Genomic DNA, 26706 nt, shown 5'->3' with positions numbered 1-26706 from the left:
GTTTCTTTTCTTTCCTCTGTTCTGCTATCCCCAGCTGGGTTTCTCCTTGTTCACCTAGACATTGTTTACCCCGATTCAACGGAGCCCGATGTCTGATGGCGCCTGATGTGAACTCGGCCATGAAGTCGACCAAAACTTGGCCTTTGATTGCTGTTCTGGGTCTGAATTCTAGGTCATATTGGCCTAACACCACTGCCCATCTGACTATCTTGCCTGTCAGATCTTCTTGTTGCAATAGGGACTTCAAAGGATGCTCAGTTAACACCACAATCTTGTGGGATTGAAAGTAATGATTCAGCTTCTTGCAGGCCATTACTAAAGCTAGTGTTAGCTTTTCCAAGGGTAGGTATTTGGTCTCTACATCTGCTGGGTTTTACTCACGTAGTAAACTGCCCTTTGTTCTTCATTTTCTTCCCTGATTACCATTGCACTTATTGCATGCTCTGAAACCGCCAAGTATAAGAACAACTCCTCTCTAGGTACTGGATTTGAGAGAATTGGAGCGGTGGTCAAGTATTTCTTCAAGTCGGCCAAGGCGACTTCGCACTCCTTTGTCCATAAGAAGTCTGTGGCTTTCTTCACTAAATTGAAGAAAGGTTTGCATTTGTCAGAGCTTTTGCTTATGAATCTGTTTAGGGCTGCAGCCCTTCTAGTCAACATCTGTACTTGTTTTGCTGATATTGGGCTCTTTAACTCCAAGATGGCCTTGATTTGATCCGGGCTTGCCTCAATGCCCTTTCTGGTGACCAGATATCCCATGAACTTTCCCGACCCAACTCTAAATGTGCACTTCAACGCATTGAGTCGGAGCCGAAATGTCCTTAAGATATCAAAGACTGTCTTCAGGTCGCCCAGATGATCCTTAGGTTCCTTGGTTTTCACGACCATGTCATTAATGTATACCTCTACTCTTTTGCCTATTAGATGTCTGAACATCTTAGTCACTAATCTTTGGTAAGTTACTCCTGCATTTTTCAACCCAAAAGCCATCACTCTATAGCAATACAGCCCTTTTGGGGTGATAAATGCAATCTTCTCCTCATCTAGGGGGTACATGGCTATCTGATGGTACCCTCTATAAGCGTCTAGGAAGCTTATTCTTTCATGCCCTGAAGTGGCATCCACCACTTGATCAATCTTGGGCAGTGGGAAACTGTCTTTGGAACAAGCCTTATTCAGGCTGGTGAAGTCCACGCAGACCCTCCACTTCCCATTCTTTTTCTTCACAACAACCGTGTTTGATAACCATGTGGGTAGTTTACCTCTCGAATGGCTTTGGCCTCCAGAAGTTTATCCACTTTCTCTTTTACTGCCTCAACATACATCAACGTAGGCCTTTTTGCTCGCTGGATGACAAGTTTGGGCGACCTGTCCACATTCAGTCTATGGCAGGTGACCTCGGGGTCAATGCCAAACATCTCGTATGGTGTCCAGACCAACACTTCTAGGTTTTCTCTCAAGAATGCCTCTAATTCCTTTTCCTCTTCCTCGGCCAAGCCTGAGCCTAGAAGGAAGAAGCGTTCTTCATCCTTTTACTGGACCAAGATCTTCTTCAGGGTTTCCTCACTTTTCTTGGCTAGTTCTTTGCCGACGTCCTCAAGGATCTCCATGTCCTCATATTCAATCTTCGCTGCTTCTACTTCTTGTATGTTGTATGTGGATTTCATTGCTACCATGGAGCAATTTTTTGCCTACACCTGATCTTCTCTGACCTCTTCAATTCCTTGCTTCGTTGGGAACCGCAACAGCTGGTGCTATGTTGAGGGAACAACCTCTATTGCATGCAGCCATGGCCTTCTCAAGATAGCATTGTAAGGGAAGAGGGTGTCAATTATTGTGAAATCAGTTTTCACCTTCTTGGTGCCAGCCTGCACTTTCAAGCTCACTGCTCCTAGGGGCCACGTCGGCATTCCATTGAACCCAACCATTGGACCATTGGATTGTTCTAGATCATCTTGGTGAAGGCCATGCTCCTTGTAACACCTAACATACATGATGTCACAAGAGCTACCTTGGTTTATCAGAATTCGCTTTACCTGGCACTCTCCAATCTGGAGGGATATTACTAAGGCATCGTTGTGTGGATGGTGCACCATCTCTAGGTCGTCTTCAGTAAAGGACACCATTGGTCCCTGGCATTCGTCTGTCCTAGGTCTTTTCTACCGGACCTGATACATATGCTGTAAGTGTTTTACTTCTGAGTTTTCCCATGTATCTCGTTCTCATTGACCTTCGAGTGAATCACATTGATCACACAAGGTCCGCCTACTTGTGGCTGTGGTGCTGGGGGAGGTGGTGCTGCCGGTGCCTGAGGTAGTCTTGTTTGCTTTTCCCTTGTCTTGGCCTCGTCTACCAAGTCCTTTAGGTGACCTTATCTTACCAGGTCTTCTAGATGTGCTTTTAGGGCTCTGCACCCTTGAGTCAGATGCCCATCCTCATTGTGGTAGGCACAACATTTCCCCAGGCCTCTTCCTATAAATTCACCAGGAATCTTCTCTGGTGCTCTATAATAGGGCTGGTTCCGAATTCTCTCTGAGACTTTGTAGATCGAAATTCGGAATACAGTTGTGACTGCCTGTACAGCCCTCAGTCCTGTCTCTTGCTTATTGTATCCACCATTACCTCGGCCTCGCTTCGGCGAGCCGTTTCTCTTCTCTTGTTTTGACGCCTTTGTCGCTAGCGTGTCCTCCTCGGCCCTGGCATACTTTTCTATCCTGGCCAACAGTTCCTCCATACTTTTTGGTAGTGTCTTTGCTAGTGATTTTTGAAGCAGACAATCATCTTTCAGGCCGTTCTTAAAAGACATGACCACCACCTCTTGGTTGCACCTCGGTATATGGTTGAACACCTCGTAATACCTTTTGGCATAGGCCCTAAGGCTTTTATCCTCGCCAATTCTTAGAGCCATCAGGGAGTCTACCTTCAACGGCTGTAGTTTGTTTGTCACAAACCTGGCCACAAACATCTCGGCCAGGCCTTCCCAGCTTTTCACAGTTCCTTTCGGCAACTTGTGAAACCAGTCTGATACGATTTCCCCAAAGAATGAGGGAAATACTTTGTAGAGCAACGGCTCGTTCCCGGTGTACAGTGCCATTGAGTTCAGGTACAAGCCGACGTGAAAGTTAGGGTTGGACTTACCATCATATATTTGGAATCTCGGTAGGTGGAACCTCTTTGGGGCTTTGAATTTACCCAGTTTTACTGAAAACAGTGTTCTTGGCTTCACCAGAGAGGTTACATCGGCATCTTGTCGCTTCCTGTGGAGGTAATCCCTCAAATCCTTCTTGGTCTGTCTAGGAGCTCGACTATCTCCAGATTTCAGCCTTTTCGGTGCGCTATTTTCGGTGTCATTATGAGTCCTTTTGGACCTCCCCCCATTGGTCGTGTCGAAATAGAGCTCATTTCCTTGAACATGCCGATGTTCTTTGGTGCAGGTTTCTTTGGTTCGACATGTCTTCTGGGACTCTCCTCTCATTGATTCTCCATTACCGACCTCCCGTGAAGGCTGGTGAGAATGTTCCTTGGTCCTATCGTGCTGAGGAACTGCATGGACTGTTTTATGCCCCCCTTTATGGGCATCTTTCTTGGCCGCTGGAATCGGCGTATCTTATAACGGAAACGGTGGCTGCATGATGTTGTTCTGCATCATGAAATTGACGACCAATTGTAGGTCTGCCAGTTTATTCGCCATTCCCTTCATCTCTCCGTCTCTCCGTGGGCATCTGTCTTTCCATACTTGGAGGTCGTCCTCGTTATAATACCCGCCTTGGTATGCCTTCTTTGGTATGTCTCCTATCTGGCCGATGTCTTTATCTCCGAGATTCTGATCCCGAGTTTCTTCGTTGCAGTTATCCTCCTTTACGTTAGGGTCAATGTGTTTACCACTCCCAGTTGGGATGTCGTCCCCAACCTTTTCTTTCTGTCCGTCGTTGGCCATCTATTCTCCTTTCTTTTCCATAGACGGCGCCAAATTGGTGTGCTGTTTTCTGACTACACTGCCAAACATGTACTCAGCTGGAGAACACCGGCAGAATAGATCACGCCTGAACAACCTGTCACAGAAAGAAAAGACTCCAGTGGTGGTTCATCCACGGGGGCACTCCGACGATCAAGTCAGTACTCAATTATCTCTCAAAGATAGTAAACAGTGCTTTTATTCACTAGTTAGAATACCAAAAACGTACCTTAGACCTATGAGGGTGCCTTACTTTTATAGTCAGCACTGACTTGATCCCTGTAGAAGCCTAGCTTCTCTTGGACTGTGGCCCAATGCCCATACTGGACTCTCTAACAGATAAAGATAAACTCTCTAAGAGCTTTATCCTTATTCAGGCTGAGATCCTCCCCCATTCTAGGACTCTTATAGCTTATCCGTTTACTTCGGATTCTGGCATTTTCGCAGATAACCTCGGTTTAGTCGAGATCATCTCGGCATCATGTCCAGGGCACGTAGCACCTCGGTTGGCACTTCGGTGCCACATTGGCCACGTGTTGCTACTCACAAAATATGTCCCCACAATTCTATATATAAGTGTGACCACTTTGTTGACTCATTCATTTTTCAAATGTTAAATTGAACAATTAGATTTAGATTCCATTGATGAAGGGATTCACATAATTACTGTCATGCAAATATTATAAGTTGTTATTAAATATCAATGAAGTCAGGAAAAAAAATTATAAATTTAATTATTAATATGTACAATTTTTTTTGTTAATTTAATTAAATGTCAGGGTTTATTAATATTTTTTTAAAAACATAATCATGTTGTGTTATTTTCCCATATTATAACAAAAAGAATTGACAACTTGTTATTTGATTTGGCGGATTCCGTTGGTCATTGCAAAAGATAAAAGTAACTAACCTTGTGCACGGTGTGTGCGCCATAAAGATTTCACACATTCATGTTGAAAAAATCGTTCTTAATGGTACTGTTTTATCTATAGGTCTCCGGTCCATTATCGGATTAGATTGTGCTATTGGGTTTGTAGAGACTCACTACGGGTTTTATTTTGAAAATCTGAACCGTTCAATATGTAGAACTCTTCGAATACTATATGCTTGTAAAAAATTACAGTGATCGGATATCGATAGCTATGTGATCAAATCAATTTTGTATAAAAAAAATGGACGGTGAATAAATTAACGGTTGACAAAAAACTGATTTGATTACATAGCTATCGATATCCGATCATCGTGATTTTTTACAGGCATATAGTCCTCGAAGAGTTTTACACATTGAACGGTTCAGATTTTCAAAACGGGACTTGTGGTAGGCCCTCACGGACCCAACAGCACGGTCCAGTCCGATGGTGGACTGGGCCAAAGCCAGACCGTTTATATATATATATATATATATATATTTTTTTTTGTGGTTTGTGTTTTTGTTTTAAGAATCGGTGTTAGATTATTTAATGTAACTTCTATTTATAACTTATCAATTTTGAAAAAAAAATTAATTATCTAAGAACTAAAAGAGGAGTAATTTTGGATTTTATATTTAATTATCAACTTTTAACTCATTAAAAATTATACCAAACCAAACATGCCCAATACACTATTACACACATTTCATATAAAAAGCCAAATGCCTGGAAATGCGAAGAAGATGGCCAAGTTTTTTGTTTAATGGTTGTGTAGTACTATTTTTTGGTGTGGAGTGGTAAATTCAAATCTTATAATGAGCAGTTTGATATTTTTTTCTTCTCAAATTATTCAGTTGATATAAAAGATTCGTGAGCATTTTCAAGGGGCATTTTAAACGAGGTCTGTTAATTATTGTAATAGCATTATTATATTTTAGTTACTTCAATGGACTAGCTATTACCATAGTTATTTTAACAAAAAATTTAAAGGCTAACTACATTTGAAAGAGCTTTGAGATGCTATTTAAACAATTTGTGTTTATAGATTGATAAAATAAAGATTAGTGTTGGAGTATATAAATAAAAAAAATAAAAAATTATATTTTTTATATTTTAAATTAATACAAAATAAAAAAATATGATTAGAGTTGCTCTTATAAGTAATTTTTACGGATTGAAAAAAATAATAATAATAAAAAAGTTTGCAGTCTATCATTACAAATGAGATCATCACGAGGGAATATATTACCATATATAAAGGAGCAATAATTTTTTTATTCTTTCATTCATCTTTTGGATCCAATTATGTTAATGGGTTGTACAAACAAAGGTAACACTTTGCCATGCTGATAAGGTTAATCCTCTGTTCGGGAAGAGGTTTTTTGGATTTTTTTGGCTAAAATAGTTACAAAAGACAAAATAGTTTATTTTAACCACAACAAACAAAATATCACATCCAGTCCATAATTATTACATTGTTCTCTCACAAAAAAAGTCAAAAAAGCCAAAAAGTCAAAAAGCCTTCCCAAACCAAGCTTTTTAACCCAAGTTAAAATAGTCAAAAAAATCAAAAAACTAAAAAGTCAACCCACTTCCCAAACAAAGCCTAAGGGATTTTACCGATTAAGGTAATTAGTAGCTTTCGGGGCTATATATCATTGTAGAAAAATAATTTAATATCACTAAAATATTAATTTTAAATTGATTTTAAAATTAAGCATGTGAGTTTGATTGTTAAAGTAGGGTTTTTGACTTGGTGATTATGTAGTATCATCATTATGTAGTATGTAATTGTAGATTTAAATTTTATAGAAAAGAGTTTAATACAATCTGATTATTTCTTCTTCATGTGGTTTTTTTTATAATAATTATTGAGCTTCTAGATATGCATTATTAATTATTTTTATATTGGCAAAATAAGTAAATAAAGTTTGATTGCTGAAACTTGGCAAGAAGTTAATTTTGACAAGTCTGTAGGTGCTTGTACCTAAAAAAAAAATAAGACAAGTCTGTAGGTGCAATGTTTTCAATTCTAACTTCTAAGACAAGTCTGTAGGTGCAATGTTTTCAATTCTACAGCTTGGACTGACATGACAAAATTCATTGGAAACCAAACTTTACTTTATGTAGGAGCCAAACATCTGAATCAATCTCATAATTGAAAACTAGAATTGGGCGAAAAGCCAATAGGAACAGTAAAACGACTTAAACTTGGTCCCCCCTCCCCTACAAGGTGATGCAATCCTTGGTAATGCACAACATATCAGAGAACATATATAGTTATTTCCGTAGTAACTAAAGAAAAAAATATATTTAAAAAAGTTATTTATTAAAAAAAATGGTAAACACATGATTGTGATTTAATTAATGTATTATAGAGTTCATGTACATAATAAATTTGAATTACGCTTTAATATTGTTAAATAAAATTAAAATCTATAGCATTGCTAAGGTTTTCCCAAAAAAATCTGACCTGTATCTTGGTTTCAGTTCCTCTTTGAAGTCAATAAAGCAGTGGCCTTTATAAAAAAAAAAAAAAAAAAAAAGAAAAAAAAAAAAAAAAACATTTTGTTTGATAAATTTTGATGGACCTATTTGAAGTCAACAAAGGAGTGGCCTTTATAAAAAAAAAAAAAATCATTTTGTTTGATAAATTATGATGGACCTATTTGAAGTCAACAAAGGAGTGGCCTTAAAAAAAAAAAAAAAAAAAAATCATTTTGTTTGATAAATTATGATGGGTCTATTTGGTTTGGGAATATAGGTTTCACCATAGATTATATTTTGATAATTTAATTTATTTATTTATTAAGTTTATATTAGTAAATTATTTATAAAAAAAATTAAATTGATCTTGTATGAAGGATTCATGCATACTTTTTGTATTCAAACTGAATCAAATGATCATATGGATAAATCACATATTTCCATTGATGAACTTGAACAATTTTCAACAGCAGGTAGAACTACTACTCAACTACACACTATTCACAACTACACACTATTCACAGTACAAAAAGGTTTCTATGTTTTTATAGAGGGAGAAAGGAGAAAGAGAAAAAGCAAATATTGATTATTCATACGATTAAAATCTTATTCTCTCAAAATATAATATTTCACAGTACAAAGGTTTCTGTGTTTCTATGGAAGGAGAAAGGAGAGAGAGAAAACAGATATTGATTACCCATATAATTAAAATCTTATTCTCCCAAATATAATACATATATTATGTAGGAGAGTTTATAATCACTTACAACTCTATCTCCTCAAAAGATGGAATAGTAAAGCTATGTTTAGTTTTGGCTTTTTGGCTAGAAAAGCAGAAAAGACAAAAGTGACTACATAAGCCAATAAGACAAAATGTTACATCCAAACCATAATCGTTACACTTTTTCTCTTACAAAAATCAAAAAAGCCAAAAACAAAAACCAAACGAGACTAAAAAAGCCAAACCAAAATAGCGAAAAAGCCAAAGAGCTAGACTATTTATACTCACTTATCTCGCGATAAGTTAATCCAAAATGAATCTCGGGGTCATGTCATTATGGGCAATCTAATGAGTTCTAAACCTAACCTAATTTCTAAAAAATCCTATTATTACATCCTTGTGATTTTATTCTATTTATTTTTAAAAAATGAATGATAAAAATGGCTTAAAAATTAAACTGTCTATTTATTCATAGGCAGAGCAGACATCATAAAATTATGCCTACAATTATCAGGTTAATATTTTTTTTTTCTTTCTGTTTTTTAATAAATAATGTAGATAAAAAATTTACAAAATGAATAGATGGTATAGTTAATTAAAACTCAGGATGGATCTCATAGATAGACTGGATTAACATCCTCCAATCCAAAACAGAGAGAATCCATTCTTTTTAGAGACTAATTGGTTTTCTTACCATTATGAAGGCTGAATTGACCTTGAGAAGTTATTGGTTGGTGCAGGAGTAGCGTTATGTGACATTTTATATGTATTGTGATTGATAAAAGAGTAAGATTTATAATTTTACATTAAGTAATTAGAGAGTATAAGAGGATATAGAAATATATGATTAGGGACATAGCCACGTAATATCCGAAGACCAACCAATACTTTTTCATTGATCTTAGCCTTTGGATCCAAGGCATTTTTATTCAACTTGATTCCACACGTCAATTCAAGTGCTTATCAATATATTTTCATTGTTGCTATAATTTTCTCTAACGCCTATATCTATCGACATAAATAAAAAAAACAAAATCTATGTTTTTTTATTAATATAAATTTTATTTTATTGTTTGAGGATAACATGTCATGACATCATTGATTACTTAGCCTAGCCATGTCCGATCTGAGCTTGATGGACACAATCACAAACAACTTTTTTTAATCATCCTCCAGCTTGTGGTCTATAAAAAAAATTATTCGATACCCATGAGGCACCAAGTGATTATGTTATAAATCAATCACTACATATCACCATCTCCTCCTGTTGATTGCTCAATCACCAACACAAATTCATGAATTCTAATTTTTTCAATGATCCAATTGATTTTGAGCACAATGTGGCCATGCGGTTAGAGCATGGAATAACTTCTCGGTGCATGATGACTCCATAATCAATAATCCAACAAAAACAACAAAATAAGTCATTATTAACTTCAACTAGACACCCCACACCCTCCTCTCCTTTGTATTTCATTCCATACAAGTTGTACACTTTGGAGACTCCTCTCTCTCTCTCTCTCTCTCTCTCCATATTTCTCTGCAAAGTACAGAACAACCAATACGTGAAAACAATGGAAATTAAATTCACATTAGTATGGTTTTCACTCTTCACCACATTCTCATTTGCCAAAATCATTACACCAAGGTTTCCTTCTTCGATCATTAATCGGCCAGAACAGCTCTCTGTTTCCACTAATGATCAAAAAGGGCTATACAAATCCATGTTTTTCACACAAACACTTGATCACTTCAATTACAATCCACAAAGCTATGACACATTCCAACAAAGGTATTTGATCAATGATACCTACTGGGGTGGTGCCAAGAACAATGCCCCCATCTTCGTCTACACTGGGAATGAAGGAGAGATTGAGTGGTTTGCTCAGAACACAGGGTTCATGTTCGAGACTGCTCCGAGTTTCAGAGCTCTTCTAATCTTCATTGAGGTAATTAATTAATTTCTTTTGTGTTTAATCATCAGGTACATGGTTGGTTTTGGTTAGCAGAGGAGGGTGGGAATTCAAAATGTCACAACCACCTTTTGAAAAACGTTTCTTTTGTTTTCTTTTTCGGTGGTAATCAAATTTCTAGGCAACCAAACAGGTTTAGTGAAAAAACAAGGGCTAATTAGACTTCTAGTTCCTTAATATTTCGACTGTATCAATTTAGTTCCCAGAGTATGCAAATTGTGTTTTAAAGTGGTTCAATGGATGGTGCGGTCAGTATGAGAGTTATTTTTTATACAAAAAATTACACATCGAAAAAAAAAAAAAGGGGAAAAAAAAGAGCCCTTTACAAATTAACATAATATAAATATTGAAAAAAAAAAAAAAAAAAAAACACAAAACACATATTTATGCCGTCTAAAATATGATTGATCTTCTTTTGCTTAAGTGTATTTTTTTCTTCTAAAAATACCCCTGTTTTGATAACTAATACTGATGATGTAGCCATGTGAACCACTTTAGTACACACAATTCAAATATTAGAGCTTAAAATCATACACAAATTGAAATTAAGTTTAGAAAACATGTTAAGAAACCAAAGTCGAGAGAATTAATTTTAATTTTTTCATGGTTTGGGAAATATGAATATTGCAGCATAGGTTCTATGGACAATCTATGCCTTTTGGGGGTGATAAAAATATAGCATACAAGAATTCAAGTACACTTGGGTATCTGAGCTCAACACAGGCATTGGCAGATTATGCAACCCTTATCATTGATCTTAAGAAGAATTTGTCAGCAACTGACTCTCCTGTGGTGGTCTTTGGAGGTTCCTATGGAGGAAGTCTGTGTTCTCTCTCCATCACTCTCCTCCTTTTGTACATGTCTTTTTGGAAATATCCGTGACTAACTTTTTTAGTTATTTTTATTTGTTTAGCTAAATAAAAATCTAAATAAACAAGAATCCGATTACAGAATCAAATATAATCTTTTCATAGGAGTGAACTCACTAAATGTGTGAATCCCATCTCATATAAAAGAATTATATTTTATTCTGTGTATATAAAAGAATTGTTTTAAGATTATTATTATTATTATTATTATTTTTTCACTCGGTGAGACCTATACTAATCTAGATCTAAGGGAAAAGAGGAAGGGGACAGCCCCAAATGTCCACGTGAGATTTGAACTCACAACCACTCCTATGGGGATTAGAGAGCATACCAGTATAACTCAAGGTCATATATAGGTAAATTAAGATTAAAATGAGTAGTTTGAATTTGGAGAGATTCTAGTTATACTCTTTTAATTTGTCAGGACACTTTTTATGCATTATAATATTTATTTTAACTGGTTTGGATGGATTTCTCACGACACTTTTTATGCATTATAACATTGATTTTAATTTGTTTCGATGGTTTTGACAGTGCTGGCAGCATGGTTTAGGTTGAAGTACCCACATGTGACCATTGGAGCTTTGTCATCTTCTTCACCAATCCTCTTGTTTGAGAATATTTCTTCTCCCTATGCCTTCAACAACATCATCACTCAAGACTTCCGGGTCTCTCTCTCTCTCTCTCTCTCTCTCTCTCTCTCTCTCTCTCTCTCTCTCTCTCTCTACTGTTCTTTTCTCTTTTGGTTCAACATATAAATCAGTATAGATGAGGTTTAGGATAAGATTACACACATATGGACACAAACACGCCCTTTTAAAAAAATATGCTTAAGTGATACATTTGAATATTATCTTTAAAGGAAAATTATATTGACCTATCTTATATGATTTTAATTTATATAATACTTAATATATTTTTTATCATAAAATTGTTAGTTGTAGGAATAAAAAAAAAAATTATCTTTCTTATATTAAAATGTATATTTTATTTTGTATAATTTATTGTCTTCATATTATCTGTATTAGTTTTAGTCTCTTCCAACTTTTTTAAAATGAAGATTAGCACAATTATGTCAAAATTGTTAAACTTTTTATATTTTCTCTAAATCTCAAGAGATATCCGTATAATTTACTTATCTTTAAATATTATTTATATGACATTTGGCATACTAATCGCTTGTGTTAGATGGGACACAATAAATAATATGATCAGTATTGTGTAAAATATCACATTAAATATACTAAAACATAATTTTAAAAAATTTATTCTAAATATAAATTATGTTTCCATCAATCATTTTCTTTATTAAATGGATGACAATGAAGTCTTACTTGAGTCCAACAATGCGGTCTGGCATCATTAATAATAAACCAATAATTTGTTAATAATTTCCGATATATATGTATATAAAATCAAAAATCTAAATGCAAGCTTTTTTAGCATGTAATTATTTAATTATTATTATTTTGTTGTTTCTATGTGAAAAATCTAGAGTGAGAGTGAAAACTGTTATAAAGTGATCAAAGGATCATGGCAGCAAATTGAAGACATTGCCAACCAACCTGGGGGCCTTGAGGTACTTCGAAAATCATTCAGAATATGCGAGTAAGAACTTTATTAATTCTTTGTAGGATTATCTAATAATTTTTTCTAAATGATTTAGCTTAACTATCTTAAAAAAGATTGGCAAAATATTTGATACTTATATATTTGTTATTTTTTCACAGGAACTATATTAGTGCATCGTCTCTTGAGGGTTGGCTTCAAACTGCATATATTTACACGGCCATGACAGATTATCCAACTCCTTCCAATTTTCTTAATCCTATGCCAGCTTACCCAATCAAACAGGTATTTGATCTTTATATTTTCAATTATATTAGTTTTACCCTTTATCTTTTTATGTTGTGTCAATAGTCCAATTGAGAACATTCATTCAAAAAAAAAAAATAAATAAATAAATAAAAATCAATAGCAAAACAATCAATTCGAAAGGACATGGACCATTTTAAATTGAACCTTAACCCCATCCAAAAAAAAAAATTGAACCTTAACCCCTCAATTAGTTTTAAAATAATGAATGGATTATTTTACTCTCTAATATCGTCTAAATTCTAAAAGAACACAATCAACTTAATGTAAAAAATTTAGAATAAAATTGATGCAATTATATCTAAAATTATCACATTAATACAAAAGACAAACTAATGTTGCAATTTGTCCAAAATAATTTACCCTTTGTTGGGAATATTTTGATTAATGAAGAGAGAGAGAGAGAGAACTAGTTTTAAGATGGCAAAAATGTACACCACCGAGGGTGCTGGCCTAGTGGTGAAGGCATTGCCTTCCCACAGCCATGAGTCAAGTTCGATTCCTGGGGGGTGTGAAAATCCTGGGATTTCCAGGGGCTCTCTGCGGATCTCTGTGGAGACATCGCGCTGTACTTCGATCGAAACTTGTCCATGACTGGGGCGGTTGATGAGCTCCACTGGTGCCTCGGTGGTAGGTCCCTTCCTGTGAGTTGGGTTAAATCAGGCTGGCAACCGGCTACCCCGGGGCCTGGGCCTACGGAGGTCGTGATGCCCCCACAGAATCTCCTTTTTCTATGTTCAAAAAAAAAAAAAAAAAAGATGGCAAAAATGTACTGTAATTATTATTTTTTTGGTTTTGGGCCAAATAGGGCAACCATCCTATAACAGAGGATTAAATATGGGTAAATTATAAATATACCTCTTGAGATTTATTTAAAATACGAATTGTTTCATGTGGTTTCGAAAATTACAAATACTTTCCTGTCAGAATTTTTTATTTAACATAATTAATTGAAAAGGTAAAATTTTTAACTATTCTCTTATAAACCAAACCAAACTAAGCCTTAAGCCCCATCGAATAGGGTCGGCCATATGAATTCTTCTTTTCCAAGCGGCCCTATCAAAGGCTATTTCATTAGTCAAATTAAGTAGATTCATATCTTTATTTACAACGCTAGCCAACGTTAATCTAAGCATATCTCGTTCCCTAACACTTCCATCTACCGTTACAACATCGCATCTCTTCACTATTGCCTCTGTTGGTCTTCATTGAATATGACCAAACCATCTTAATCGATTCTCTCTCAACTTATCTTTTGTCAGTGCTACTCCTACACATTCTCGAATACACTCATTCTTAATTTTATCTTGTCTAGTCTTGTCACACATCCTCACCTTAGCATCCTCATCTCAGCCACACTCATCTTATTTACATGTTGTTTCTTGGTTGCCCAATATTCCGTCTCATACAATATCGTTGGTCTAATAACCGTTTTATAGAACTTATCTTTTAGTCTGATGGGTATTCGTTTATCGCACAGTACCCCAGACACACTTCTCCACTTACACTATCTTGCTTTAATCCTATGGGTCGCATCCATATCAATCTCTTCCGCTGTTGTGATAATCGACCTTAAATAACGAAAATGTTCACTCTTAGGCAATTCTTGATTCTCAATCTTCACTTCTCCTCTGCTTTCATTGTAACTGTTACTAAATGTACACTTCATGTACTCTGTCTTAGTTTTACTTATCCGGAATCCTTTAGATTCAAGAGTTTTTCTTCAAATCTCTAACTTTGTGTTAACTCCTTCTCTAATTTCATCTACTAGCATGATATCGTCTGCAAAAAACATATACCACGGCACGTCATCCTGAATATTTCTCGTCAACTCATCGATAACTAAAACAAAAAGATAAGGACATAAGATAGATTTTTGGTGTAACCCTACAGTGATAGGAAATTCATTTGTCTCTCCAGCAGGCGATCTAATAGTGGTCATCACTCCTTCATACATATTTCTAATCACATCAATGTAACCTTTTGTCACTCATTTCTTCTCTAACACCCACCATATTATATCCTGGAGCACTCTATCATATGCTTTCTTAAGGTCGATAAACACCATATGAATATCTCTTTTCTTTTCTCTATACTTTTCTATTACTCTCCTCAAAAGATAAATCGTTTCCAATGTTGACCTGCAAAGCATAAAACCAAATTGATTATCTGACATCTCTGTTATATTTCGCAATCGGCGTTCCATCACTCTCTCCCGCACTTTCATTATATGACACATTAGCTTGATTTCTTTATAGTTGTTGCAATTCTGAACATCTTCTTTATTCTTATAGATAGGCACTAAAATACTCTTCCTCTACTTATCTGACATGTTCCTAGTCAACAAAAATTTGCTAAACAACCTAGTCAACCAAGCAACCTCTTTTTTACCCAAACACTTCCAAGTTTCAATAGGGATGTCATTGGGTCTTAAAGCCTTATTTGATTTCATCTTCTTAAGTTCAATCTCCACTTCAAAGTTCATAATCTTACGGTAGAACCTATGGTCTTGATTTATTCTATTACTAGCTATTTCTTCCCTTATTGCCGTACCTCCATGTTCCTCATTTAATAGTTTCTCAAAATAATTCTTCTATCTTTCCGCAATCTCTTCATCCTTCACCAATATCTTTGAATTTTCACTCTTGATGCATTTAATTTGATTAAAATCTCTTGTTTTCTTCTTTTGTATCCTAGTAAATTTGTATACCCTCTTCTCTCTCTCATTGCTATCCAGTCTAGTGTATATGTTATCATAAACTTTCAACTTAGTCTCTCTCACTACTTTCTTAATTTCCTTATTAGTTAATATATAGCTCTTACGATTTTTCTCAATGGTGTGTTTGTAATTTACCCATTAAATAACCAACAAGGGGAGTAGAATTCCAACATAAAGTGATTGAAAATTGTTTAAAAAAAAAAGAAAAGAAAATTATTTTCTTAATGGACGATATTATTGAAGTTTGTGATTAGGTGATTAGAGATTATTGAAATGTCCAAATGTGATTTTCAAAGTAAGAAAATGAGTACAACATTGACGTTACAATTGAGAGTTTTGTCAAGAATGAAATTGATTAATCAAAATAGAAAATTGGGAGTTTTGTCCAGAATAAGATTGAATAATCAAAATAGGGCATGTGTCAGGTTTCACAAACTTCTTGAAGTCTATTCTTTTTTTTGCATTTGTCTACAAGTCAATTTATTTGTCTTTTTAAATGGTGGGTATTGTTTGGCTGATTTTTCAAATTTTTTTTTAAACAATAAAAAACAATTTAATAAAAATAAAACACCAAATATATATATTTTTGAGAATTATTTTGTCTGAAAAACATAACTGTGCAGATGTGCAAGGCAATTGACGATCCAACCACAGGGAATGACCCATTTGGGAAGTTATATGGAGCAGCTGTGGTCTACTACAACTATACTGGGGAAGCAGGCCAGTGTTTTGATCTGGCCGACAATTCTGATCCCCATGGTCTTGGTGGGTGGAACTGGCAGGTACCCTATCATTTTTCTATCATTAATCTTATCTTACAAATAGAGTTGTGCTTTTCTGGTGTTTACATTTTAATATGGAAGAATTTGAAGAACTCGTCAACTTGACATGTAGGGTTGTGCAATGAATTCGTAAAATTCGTAATCTTATTCAATTTAGTTTAATGTAGTAGGTTTGGATTGATTTTTTGAATCTGTTATTCGGTTTCGGATTAAAAAATTAAAAATCTGTAGTTCACGGATTGGTTCCGGATTGGAACCGATCCGGACTGTATACAAATAATCTATATTTTTATTATACACTCTCTTGCATAATATCTTCTTTTATTTCATATAAAACTTAAATCCAAACCTAAACTTGCATAGTATGTTCTTTTATTACTTTTGTTTGTTAGTTTTTAGTGTTAATTTGTAATGGTCTAAATATTTATGGTGGAATTAGTTTCCTTATGATTGTTTAAATTCTAGAACAGTTTGTCACTATTATGAAAAGACATGTTACTATTGTAAGACTAATATGGTGCTATATTTATATTTTTACGAAATTAAAGTGTTATATATATATATATATATTTGTTATTTAATTATGTAAATCTGTGGTCCTAAACCAATCCAATCCGTGTTTAGATGGATTGGTTTGGATTGGTTCCACAATTTAAACTGATTGGGTTGGTTCCAATTTTTCAGGAACCGTAAATAACAGATTGGTTTTGGTTTTACTCCAATCCGAACCATACTCACCCCTATTGATATGAGTCTTATTTTGACGGTATTTATTTTATAAAGTTGTCAATATATATTATTTGTGTAACAATTAATTCAATTTGATAATCTTAATTTTTTTATTTTATTATATTTGTCTCTAAAAAAATGAATGATAAATATATTTTTGAAAATAAATTATTTATTTTTTAAAGATAACCACAATAAAATAAAATAATTTATTTTTATCATAAATGATATACATTGAGCACCCTATAAAATAAATAATTTAAATTATCGAAACGAGACCCATGGTGGGTGTCATGAGCCCTTCAAGTTCTCCATTTTAAAATATGAACATGAGAGAAGCCTCATTCTTAAAAACAAAGGTTAATTATATTTTGGGTAAATTACAAATATACCTCTTAAGATTTGCTTAAAATACGAATTGTCTCATGTGATTTGGAAGATTACAACTACCTCCCTGTCAAAAAATTTTATTTAACAGAATTAATTGAAAATGTGAAATTTTAAACTGTTCACTTATATAATAATAAAATTATCTGAATTATTAATTGAAATAAAATTTTAACATTATTAAAATCTATTAATTAACTTGATGATTTATTAATAAAAGGACCTATTTGTTATGAAATTAGAAACCTTAGGGGGTATAATGTAATTTCTAGAACCATATGAGGTAATTTGTAATTTAATTAAATCTCAAAGGTTGTGTTTGTAATTTATCCATATAATTTTAATTCTTAAAATTTAAGTTTTGAACTATTTTGATTCCAAATATTTGAATTATGTCTCATATAAAATTATTCAACTCAATATAGGGTTGTTGCAGCCAAATATATAGATTTCATATAAAAAATTTTTGTAAAAACTCCACTCAAAATGATAGACTTCACTAAGCCCATTTAGGGGTGTACATTCGGCTCGACTCGGTCCAACCCGGCTCATGTCAGGCCGTGCGGGTTCTCATCAAAATTTGGACTGGGCCGGGCCACTGGTCAGAAAATTAGGCTCAGGCCCAGGGAATATTCGAGCCTTGGGTAGGCCGCGTTGACCTGGGCCTCAGGTCAGGCTTGGGCGAGGCTTAGGCGGGTCTGAATATTTTTTATTTTTATTTTTTTCTCTTTGTTCCACAAAAAATGACACTGGATCAAGTCTCGAACTGGGCTAGGCAAGTCGGGCTGGGTTTCAAAATGACGGCCCAAGCCTAGGGTCTTGGGTTAGATTCGGGCTAGGGCCTAATCAGGCAGGCCCATCTAGGGCCGCAAGCGGGTTTCGGGCCACCCACAGGCCGCGGGTCATTTTTACACCCCTAAAGCCCGCTCATCTACATAAATTACATTGGTGTAAAATATTTTTAAAATGAAGGATTCTCTATTAGATGGAGATGGTGTTGTCAAAATTTACGGGATCTACTGTGCTCCCATCTTGATAATATGATTTGTTCAATTAATATTTTTTTTTGAAAAAATAAATGATTAATTTAATTAAAAATGGAAATAAAAAATGATTTTAAAACTAAGCTATTAATTTTTTAGGCAAATGCCAACATATGTTGCTTTGCATTGTTTAATATTGGAATTAGTGTAAAATTTGCTTTAAAAATAGTGAAAAAGTTTAAAAATTATTTTAAAATGAATGAAAAATATTATAAAACTAATGAAAAATGCATTGAATTCTACACTTGTTTTATCTTTTTCTTGTACCCCTATAACACTTATTAGCAAAGTTTATTTTTTCAATCACAAACATAATAAAATTATATAATTATAATTATTAAATTAAAAAATTCTGAACCAACAAAATAAACAAACAAGATCTTCCAAATGAGTTTTGACAACACTATTCAATACACATTCAATAGAAGACAAGTTCATTTATTTTAAATTAGAGTAATGTTAGTAATTTCAAATATTTTATCAAATGTTTTTCTTTAAAATATTATAGTTTACGTGGGGATATCAAGGATGAACCAATGTTTTAAAAACTGGACTGGTGAGTGAACCAGAAAAAAGATCGGGGGGACGGGTCACCGTCGAGTTGAATCAGAATCGAACCGTGACGTCATAAATATATTAAAATTATATTTAAATAAAAATATAAGTAATAAAATTTTAAATTAAAAAATTAAATAATCTTAAATATTTCTTCTAATACTTTTTTTACTAAAAAATAGAAAAATATATTTTAAAATATTATTAATTTTAATTTTGGAAGAAGAAATTAAATATTTAATATTCCCTCCATATGATTTTAATTCAAATAATTTGATTGAAAGAAGAGCAAAAATTTTGGAGAGATATCAAAATTTTAAGTTTCCCTTCAATAAATTTGATTGAATCTCACATAAATTTCTTGAGTTTTTTTGAATTTTTTTTTTCTTACAAATAGGTAAAGGCTTTCCCAATAATTTCAAACTCTCAATTAGGGTTGTTCAAAAATCTGTTCAAATTGGTAATTCAGACTGAACCAGACCGAATTGTACGGTTTGGTTCGGTTCTATTAAGAATTGGTTTGGTTTCGGTTTAAGAAATATGAGAACCGTAAAAATGGTTCGGTTAATGGATTTTATGAAAAAACCATGGTTCAAACTAAACCGAACCAAATTTTAGAAGATATATATATAATATCAAGTTTTATTTTTATTAATTGGTTTTTTGTAATTTTAATGATATTAGGATGATATAGATATGTAATGTTGAGTAATGCCTTAATATTATTAGTTTTTATGATAAGTTAAATGTAATTAGTTTGAGTAATTATTTTGCTAATATTAACAATTTATTCTTGTAAATAGAAATTTTTGAAACCATGAACCAAACTGAAACTGAACCATTATTTTGGTTTGGTTCTGGTCCGATTTTACAAGTGTAATGGTCTGGTCTGGTTCTCAAAATCACAGAACCGTTAGAATCGGTTCGGTTCTTGAATTTTCTCAGAACCGAACCAATTGGGACCGTGTACACCCTTATTCTCAATGAGATTCCTCACAAGAGGAGACATTTGAAAGAGAGTTTCCAATTAAAATTTTCTTTTATATATATATATATATATATAATATAATATAAAATAAGAAGAAAGAAAGAAAAAAAAAAGAAAAAAAAATGATTTTACTGACTTGGTGAACTGTCGACCGGCTCAACAGTTCAATTGCTGCTTTTTTCGATTTTTTCAAAATAAGCCGGTTTTTACTTTGAACTGTTTAGAGGGTATATTCGGATTAAAATCCCGACCGATTGACGATTCAACCGGTCGAATCGGTCAGTCCGATCCGATTTTTAAAACCTTGGGATGAACCATGTGCCTCACCTACAAAAGCTAGGCCTAAGAATGATTACAAAATTTATTTTTATTAATATTATTCCTTCATATCCTAAATCATAGGAGACATTTTTGTAGAATAAATTATAAATACATCCCTAATGTTTGCTTAAAATATAAATTATCTATTGTGATTTTAAAAATAACATTATGTCCCTTGAAATTTGTAATTTCATAACAAATGACTCATTTTATTAATAAATCATGTCAATTAACAATTTTTAATAATATCATAAATTTATTTCAATTAATAATTCAAATAATTTTATTATTATATAAGAGAACAGTTAGGAATTTCATTTTTCAGTTAATTTTGTTAAATAAAAAATTCTAACAAAAGAGTATTTGTAATTTTTCAAATCCCACAGGGCAATTCGTATTTGCTAAAATGTATTATTTGATAAAAAAATAATAGGAAAAATTATAATAAAATAAAATAAAATAAGAGTTTGACTATTGTAACAAAATAAAATTTGAGCTTTTAATTTTATAAATTTAAATTCTAATCATTTGATTTATTTTCAATTTAAACAATTTACCTATTTTCATTACATAAAATCAACAGAAAAATGGTACTGTAGTAATTAAACTCAACGAAAAAAAGATATTTTAGATATTTTATATATATATATATATATATATATATATATATATATTTACATTAAGTTTATGGGAAATTTAGCCAAAATCCATTCATTGGACTCTTGTTTGGCAAAAAAGACAACCCAATTTATTGGGCTTCATAAACCCTTTAAGGAGGAGATGCATAATTAAGTAAGGGCAGAGTAAAATTTTATTTTTTTATTTCTTGGACAATGTTGCCCATGCATATATATATATATATATATATCATAGAACACTTTTGACAATGAACACTTTTATTTTATTTTATACAAGTTTAAAAATATTGTATATGTGTATTTTTGGTTGGTTCATCTAGTATGTTCTTGATTTTTTGTAACAGTAAAATGTTATCGTGAATCAGAGTAATGTTACTGTTTATGTTAGTTTTGACGGTAATTTTTTTTATTTTTTATTTTTTATTTTTTAAGAATTTTATAATCAACATTGATCTTATTTGATAGATCTTGATGATAGAATTTTAAAATTACTAATTTTATTAAAAATTAACATCTAGATCGAAAGTTGTATTATTTTAAAGTTTAAAATATTCAATTACCCACTAAGTATATTTTGGTAATAGTAGTATGCGTTGGACTTTTTAAGAAATTTTTTTTGTGGTTATCCTTAATGTATTAAAGTATTATTATGAGGAGGTTTTAACCAAATCTCCCTATTAATAGCTAAAATATTTTTTTTCTATTAGTTTTAGTTAACGAAAGTAAACCTATGGTCTAAATTAAAAATAAATTTAAAACTTTGTGTTTAAAATGATAAATAAAAAAAAAATCAGAATTATTTTGCTTGAAAGGTCAAACTTTGAATTTTTTTTTAATAATTATTTCAAAATAATAAAAAGTGAGGAATGATTATATATGTATAATAAAATGATTATAATTTTTTTATTGTGCTCTTCACATTTAATAACACTACTAATGAGCTAACTAACAAACAAACTAGCAAGCCCATTGGAGACAATAAGTAAATAAATATATGTATATATATATATATATATATATGTGCTGTAATTGCTGACACTATGGATTTTTATTGAACCCGTTGCACAGCATCTTCAATTGGGTAGTTGTGAGCCCATTAGTTGCACAGCATCTTCAGTTGGGTAATTATATATATATAATTAGGTGCCATTTTTATCACTTTTATCGCATAACACTTTAAAACTTTTTTGGCTATCCTATTGAAAATGCTCTTGGTACCAAATACAATGTAGTTAATTCAGCAAAAGTTAGGAAAAATTATTCCCACACAAATGAATGATTTATATTTATTAAAAATTATATAAATGAATAATTTAGATTTATAAAAAAAAATAGTCAAGCCTCTTAATTATAATATCATTTATAAGTCGTGTTATATATATGTACTGACATCTCAGTGCACGCAATAATGTAATAAAATTTTGTCTAAGCAAAATTTTAAAGTACATTTAAAACTTTTTAACCGTTTAACTGACATAAAAAAAAAAAAATATGGATTTCATATAAGCTCCAAATGTATTTTAATTTACGTGGCTTATCAGACATGGCCTTAGTTGGGAAGGGTTGTCATGCGGTGCTTGACCCCTTCTATCCTTTTCCACTGTGCAAAGAAAAACAAATAATTTCTTTTTTCAAAAATAAAATTGACAATCTTTGAAAAATAAAATGTTATACTAGTAAAGTTGTGAGAATAAGGTCTCGTTTGTCAAAAAGTTTAAAAAAAAATAAAAGCTTAATACAAGTTGTTACATTATTTTTATTTTTTTACACATATTTTTATAAAATAATTAAAAAATTAACTAAAATAAGTGGTTGTGAAATTTGTTGCAGGCTTGTACGGAAATGATAATGCCAACAGATGGTAACAATGAGGAGAGTATATTTCCAGCCTCAACGTGGAACTATAGTGATAGAGTCAGTGTTTGCCAACAAATCTTCAATATTGAGCCAAGGCCCACTTGGATTACTACCGAGTTTGGCTTCCATGTAAGTCTATCACTAAGACTATTTTCAACGCTTCACCAAGTCTTGCATCAGATTTGAAATTTGGTGAAAAAGTCATTTTTTACAGTTCCAATGATTTCATCAAATTAGTATCAAAACGAGAATTCACTAAATTTTTTTTATTAAAGTGAGAACAGGGGGAAGATTTTACCAATTTACTGTGCATGACCGTTGGGGGAAACCAACCGGTCAACCTGCCGGTTGACCAACCGATCGACCGATTCTCTTGCAAATAGGTTGGTTCAAAGAGGTCAAAAGATTCAAAAAGGTAAAAAAAAATACACTAACCGGTCGACCGGCCGGTCGACCCCTGCTTTAATGACAACCATTGGAGCAATCTGTATCAGATTGAGAAAATGATCTTTTTTTTACTCAGATTTGATGAAAAATTTGGTGAACCGTTAGAGATGCTCTAACTCGTACATACATATTGTTTAATATTTGCTAATTAAAAAAAATATTGTTTATTTTTTAAAAAAATTCAAAAAAGGTGGAAAAAATTAAAAATAAAACTCATCTTTTTTCGTATGATTTTATATTTTTGGAGGAGTATACAATTTTTAAAAATTTTTAATATTTTTGGTGTTTAAAAAGTTCACGATTGTCTCATCCAATTTTTTATACGTTTCACACTATACTTTCAATAATCACTGCTGCTACCTGTCCTCATAGCATGATTTAAGACCTTGATCCTGACAAAAAATTAAAAAAAATAAAAATCAATAACTATATGTAATGTAACATTGCTGCAGCCATTTTGTAGATATTGTGTGGTTAACTTAAATTAAAAGATTATATTTTGTTTATATGAGACAGGACATTAAAATGGCTTTGAAACGGTTTGGGAGCAATATTATCTTCTTTAATGGTTTAAGAGACCCCTGGAGTGGTGGAGGGTAAGATTGTCTCTCTCTCTCTCTCACAACTATTCAACGTCATTGGACATAATTTCACCGAGTTTATTTTTGTAGACTCCACTTACACAAATGAGCGGTGAGATTAGTCACAAACGATAGTGAATGATTTTTGCTCTTTTTTTCTGTCTCTCTCGAGATCATGAATATCTTCTTTGTGGCAGGGTGCTAAAGAATTTATCCAAAAGCATAGTTGCCATAGTAGCAAAAGAAGGTTAGTAAACAAAATCATCTTTGAAAATGTTTAATGATTGCATTAAAAAGTGAAATGAAAATAAATAAATATATAAATTACATGCCAAGGTCTCAGCTTCAATTTTCATAAGTTGTTGCAATAGGGATGAAATTAGGAGAAGATTATGGGAGCCATGGCCACCTTGTTTCTGTGAAAAATACGATTTGTTATGACATTTTAAAAATATATATATCATTTTATACATAAAATGACACCCAGTATAAAAAATACATATCTCATTCTTATCCTATCTTGCATTCTCTTTTTATTTTGCACAAATTTTTTTTTCATCATATTAGAAATTACTTCTATCGTATTTGAATCTTTTTAATGTATACAGATATAATTTATATGTCATATTATACATACATGAGTGTTTATGTATATAGTGAAAATTTTTATTTGGCTTTTAACTCCTCCAATAATAAAATCCTAGTTCCGTCCATGGTTGCAATCTTATATAACAAAATTAAATGAGTTAATAAACAAAAAAAAAGAAGAAAGAAAAAAAAAAGAGGATAAATAATATTAATTTGAAAATCAAGGACATCAACAAAGCTCGGCTAGATACTTGGCACATTTGGTATCGTTTCATTTTTCTATTTTTTGCTCAAAAAAAATAAAAAAAAAAATAAAAAGTACCGATACTTTTAAACTTGCTTGATAAACTGCTTTTGAATTTATTTTTTTTTTCGTTATTTAAAAGTACTCATTTTTAGGTGACATTTTAAAGTTGTTTTCTGAATTTTGGAAAGCTCGTCACCTAAAAAAACAAAAAAAAAAGACTGATATGAAAATAATGGTCATATTTTAAAACTGTTTTCGTATTTTTATTTATGAAAACATGAAAAACCAAAATATAAAAATATGAAAATGATGACTTCACTTTCGCTACAGCTAGAATGCTATGTCAAGACTTAAAACACCAACGGCACGTTTCATAGCAAGGTGCTAGCTGTGTCATTTTTTTGAACTTGTAAGTTCTTTTGTATTAATTGTTTCATTCTTATGCCCATCTTGAAAAGATAAGTACATAGAAATATGGGGCACTTTTTTATAAATTTTTTTTTACTTATGTTCTATTTAGTTCATATTATTATTTTATATTTCAATAAGTTCTATAGGTGATATAGTTACTAAAATACTCCTAATAATATTCACATTTATAATACAAATGTTTCGTGATGTGAATGTTCACACTATCAATGTGAATGTTAACATGTCAATGTGAGTGTTAACATGTCAATGTGAATATTCATAATTCATATTGCCAATGTGAATGTTCACACTATTTATGTGAACATTCACATCGTAAAATATGAATGTTCACATCACCAAATTGCTAACTGTTCAAAAAATATTTGTAAGAGTAGAAATGTCCATAAAATAACTTAAATATGATAATTATGATTTGGTAAATCAAATTTTCAAATAATATGACTTTGGAATACAAGAATATCTTATGAACTAATTAGGATATAAACACTTGAAAAAAAGATTTTCTAATAAATCTCCCTAGAATTATCACTACAACATATAAGGGTTATATGAATCAATTTTTTTTTTCTTTTATTTATTTTTAAAGTGAAAATTTTATTGAAAAAAAATATTAGGGGATCAATTCTGATCGAAGTTAAAACTCATTTCGAAAAGTTAAAAAAAAAAAAAATTTAACGACAAAATTTTGAAAACATTTTTAATAAATACTTTTAAGGAGAAAATAATTTGGTTCCAAAAAGATTTACATTTTTTAGACAAATTTTTTATCCCAAAAGGATAGTAATTAATTGCTAAATGTTCAATTCGTCGCTGAAAATTGATTTTATTTCTAAATTTTTGTCTCTAAATATTAATTTGTTTTAAAATACCCAAAACATTCACATAGTGTTAATGTATTTTTTTATGGTTTAATTTTGTCCATGCAAATATTTTAGGTATTTCTTTGTGATTTAATTAAGTGTACCTAAAAATACTAAAGCACAAATGCTAAAGCTATTTTGCAATATGACAACAACAGGGGCACACCATGTGGACCTTAGGTTCTCAACAAGGGAAGATCCAGAATGGCTTGTAGACGTGAGAAGAAGAGAGATCAATATCATAACAAAGTGGCTTTCTGAATACTATCACAGCTTGGCTCATCATTCCCATTAATTTGTATTTTGTTGAAGAAACAAGTTCATTTAGCCAGCCAATTAATGAGGGCCAAAACAAATCCCTTCTCTAAATATTGAAAGACGGATTTTCCATATTTCACATCTTAATATTGACATGATATTGAATGAGAATCCTCATCAAGAATGGGAGAGGGAGGACCAAAATAAATGGTTACTTCTATTAGCTGGATAAAGTGAAAGGATGTTTATTAAATTAAAGTGATACCAATATTTTTTTGCATGATTCTATATGTAATGTGTGACCAGTGGTTGACTCATTCAATTTTCAAATGTTAACAACTAGAATTAGAGTTCAATGATGAAGGGGTTCAGATAACTACTGTCATGCAGATGTTACAACAAAAAGGATTAACAACATGCTATTTGGAATATTGCAAAAGTGAATTTGTTTAGCAAAATCCATAAAATCTTTCCATTTATGTT

General features: G+C 32.1%; 1 protein-coding gene across 1 annotated transcript; it reads left to right on the top strand.

The window, feature by feature from the left end:
* The first annotated feature begins 9505 nt into the window (after positions 1 to 9505).
* On the top strand, positions 9506 to 26504 carry LOC114256048 (uncharacterized). The gene is made up of 10 exons (XM_028195637.2): positions 9506 to 10023; positions 10678 to 10867; positions 11451 to 11584; positions 12412 to 12524; positions 12647 to 12770; positions 16134 to 16292; positions 22784 to 22939; positions 23774 to 23853; positions 24036 to 24085; positions 26124 to 26504. The coding sequence occupies exons 1-10, from the start codon at positions 9649 to 9651 to the stop codon at positions 26258 to 26260; spliced, it is 1518 nt and encodes a 505-aa protein (XP_028051438.2). The 5' UTR covers positions 9506 to 9648; the 3' UTR covers positions 26261 to 26504.
* Positions 26505 to 26706: the final 202 nt, after the last annotated feature.

The sequence above is a fragment of the Camellia sinensis genome, chromosome 3 (genome assembly GCF_055761805.1).
Source record: "Camellia sinensis isolate YWXY chromosome 3, ASM5576180v1, whole genome shotgun sequence".
Lineage (NCBI taxonomy): Eukaryota > Viridiplantae > Streptophyta > Magnoliopsida > Ericales > Theaceae > Camellia > Camellia sinensis.
The sequence above is the reverse complement of the archived record's forward strand: the minus strand, read 5'-3'. Positions and strand labels throughout refer to the sequence as shown.

What these genes read in the sequence shown, in the direction of transcription:
- LOC114256048 (XM_028195637.2), top strand. Translation starts at nt 9,649, where the DNA reads ATGGAAATTAAATTCACATTAGTATGGTTTTCACTCTTCACCACATTC. An exon ending in TCATCACTCAAGACTTCCGG is followed by an intron (nt 11,585 to 12,411) that starts GTCTCTCTCTCT and finishes TGAAAAATCTAG; the next exon opens with AGTGAGAGTGAAAACTGTTA. An exon ending in GACCCCTGGAGTGGTGGAGG is followed by an intron (nt 23,854 to 24,035) that starts GTAAGATTGTCT and finishes TCTTTGTGGCAG; the next exon opens with GGTGCTAAAGAATTTATCCA.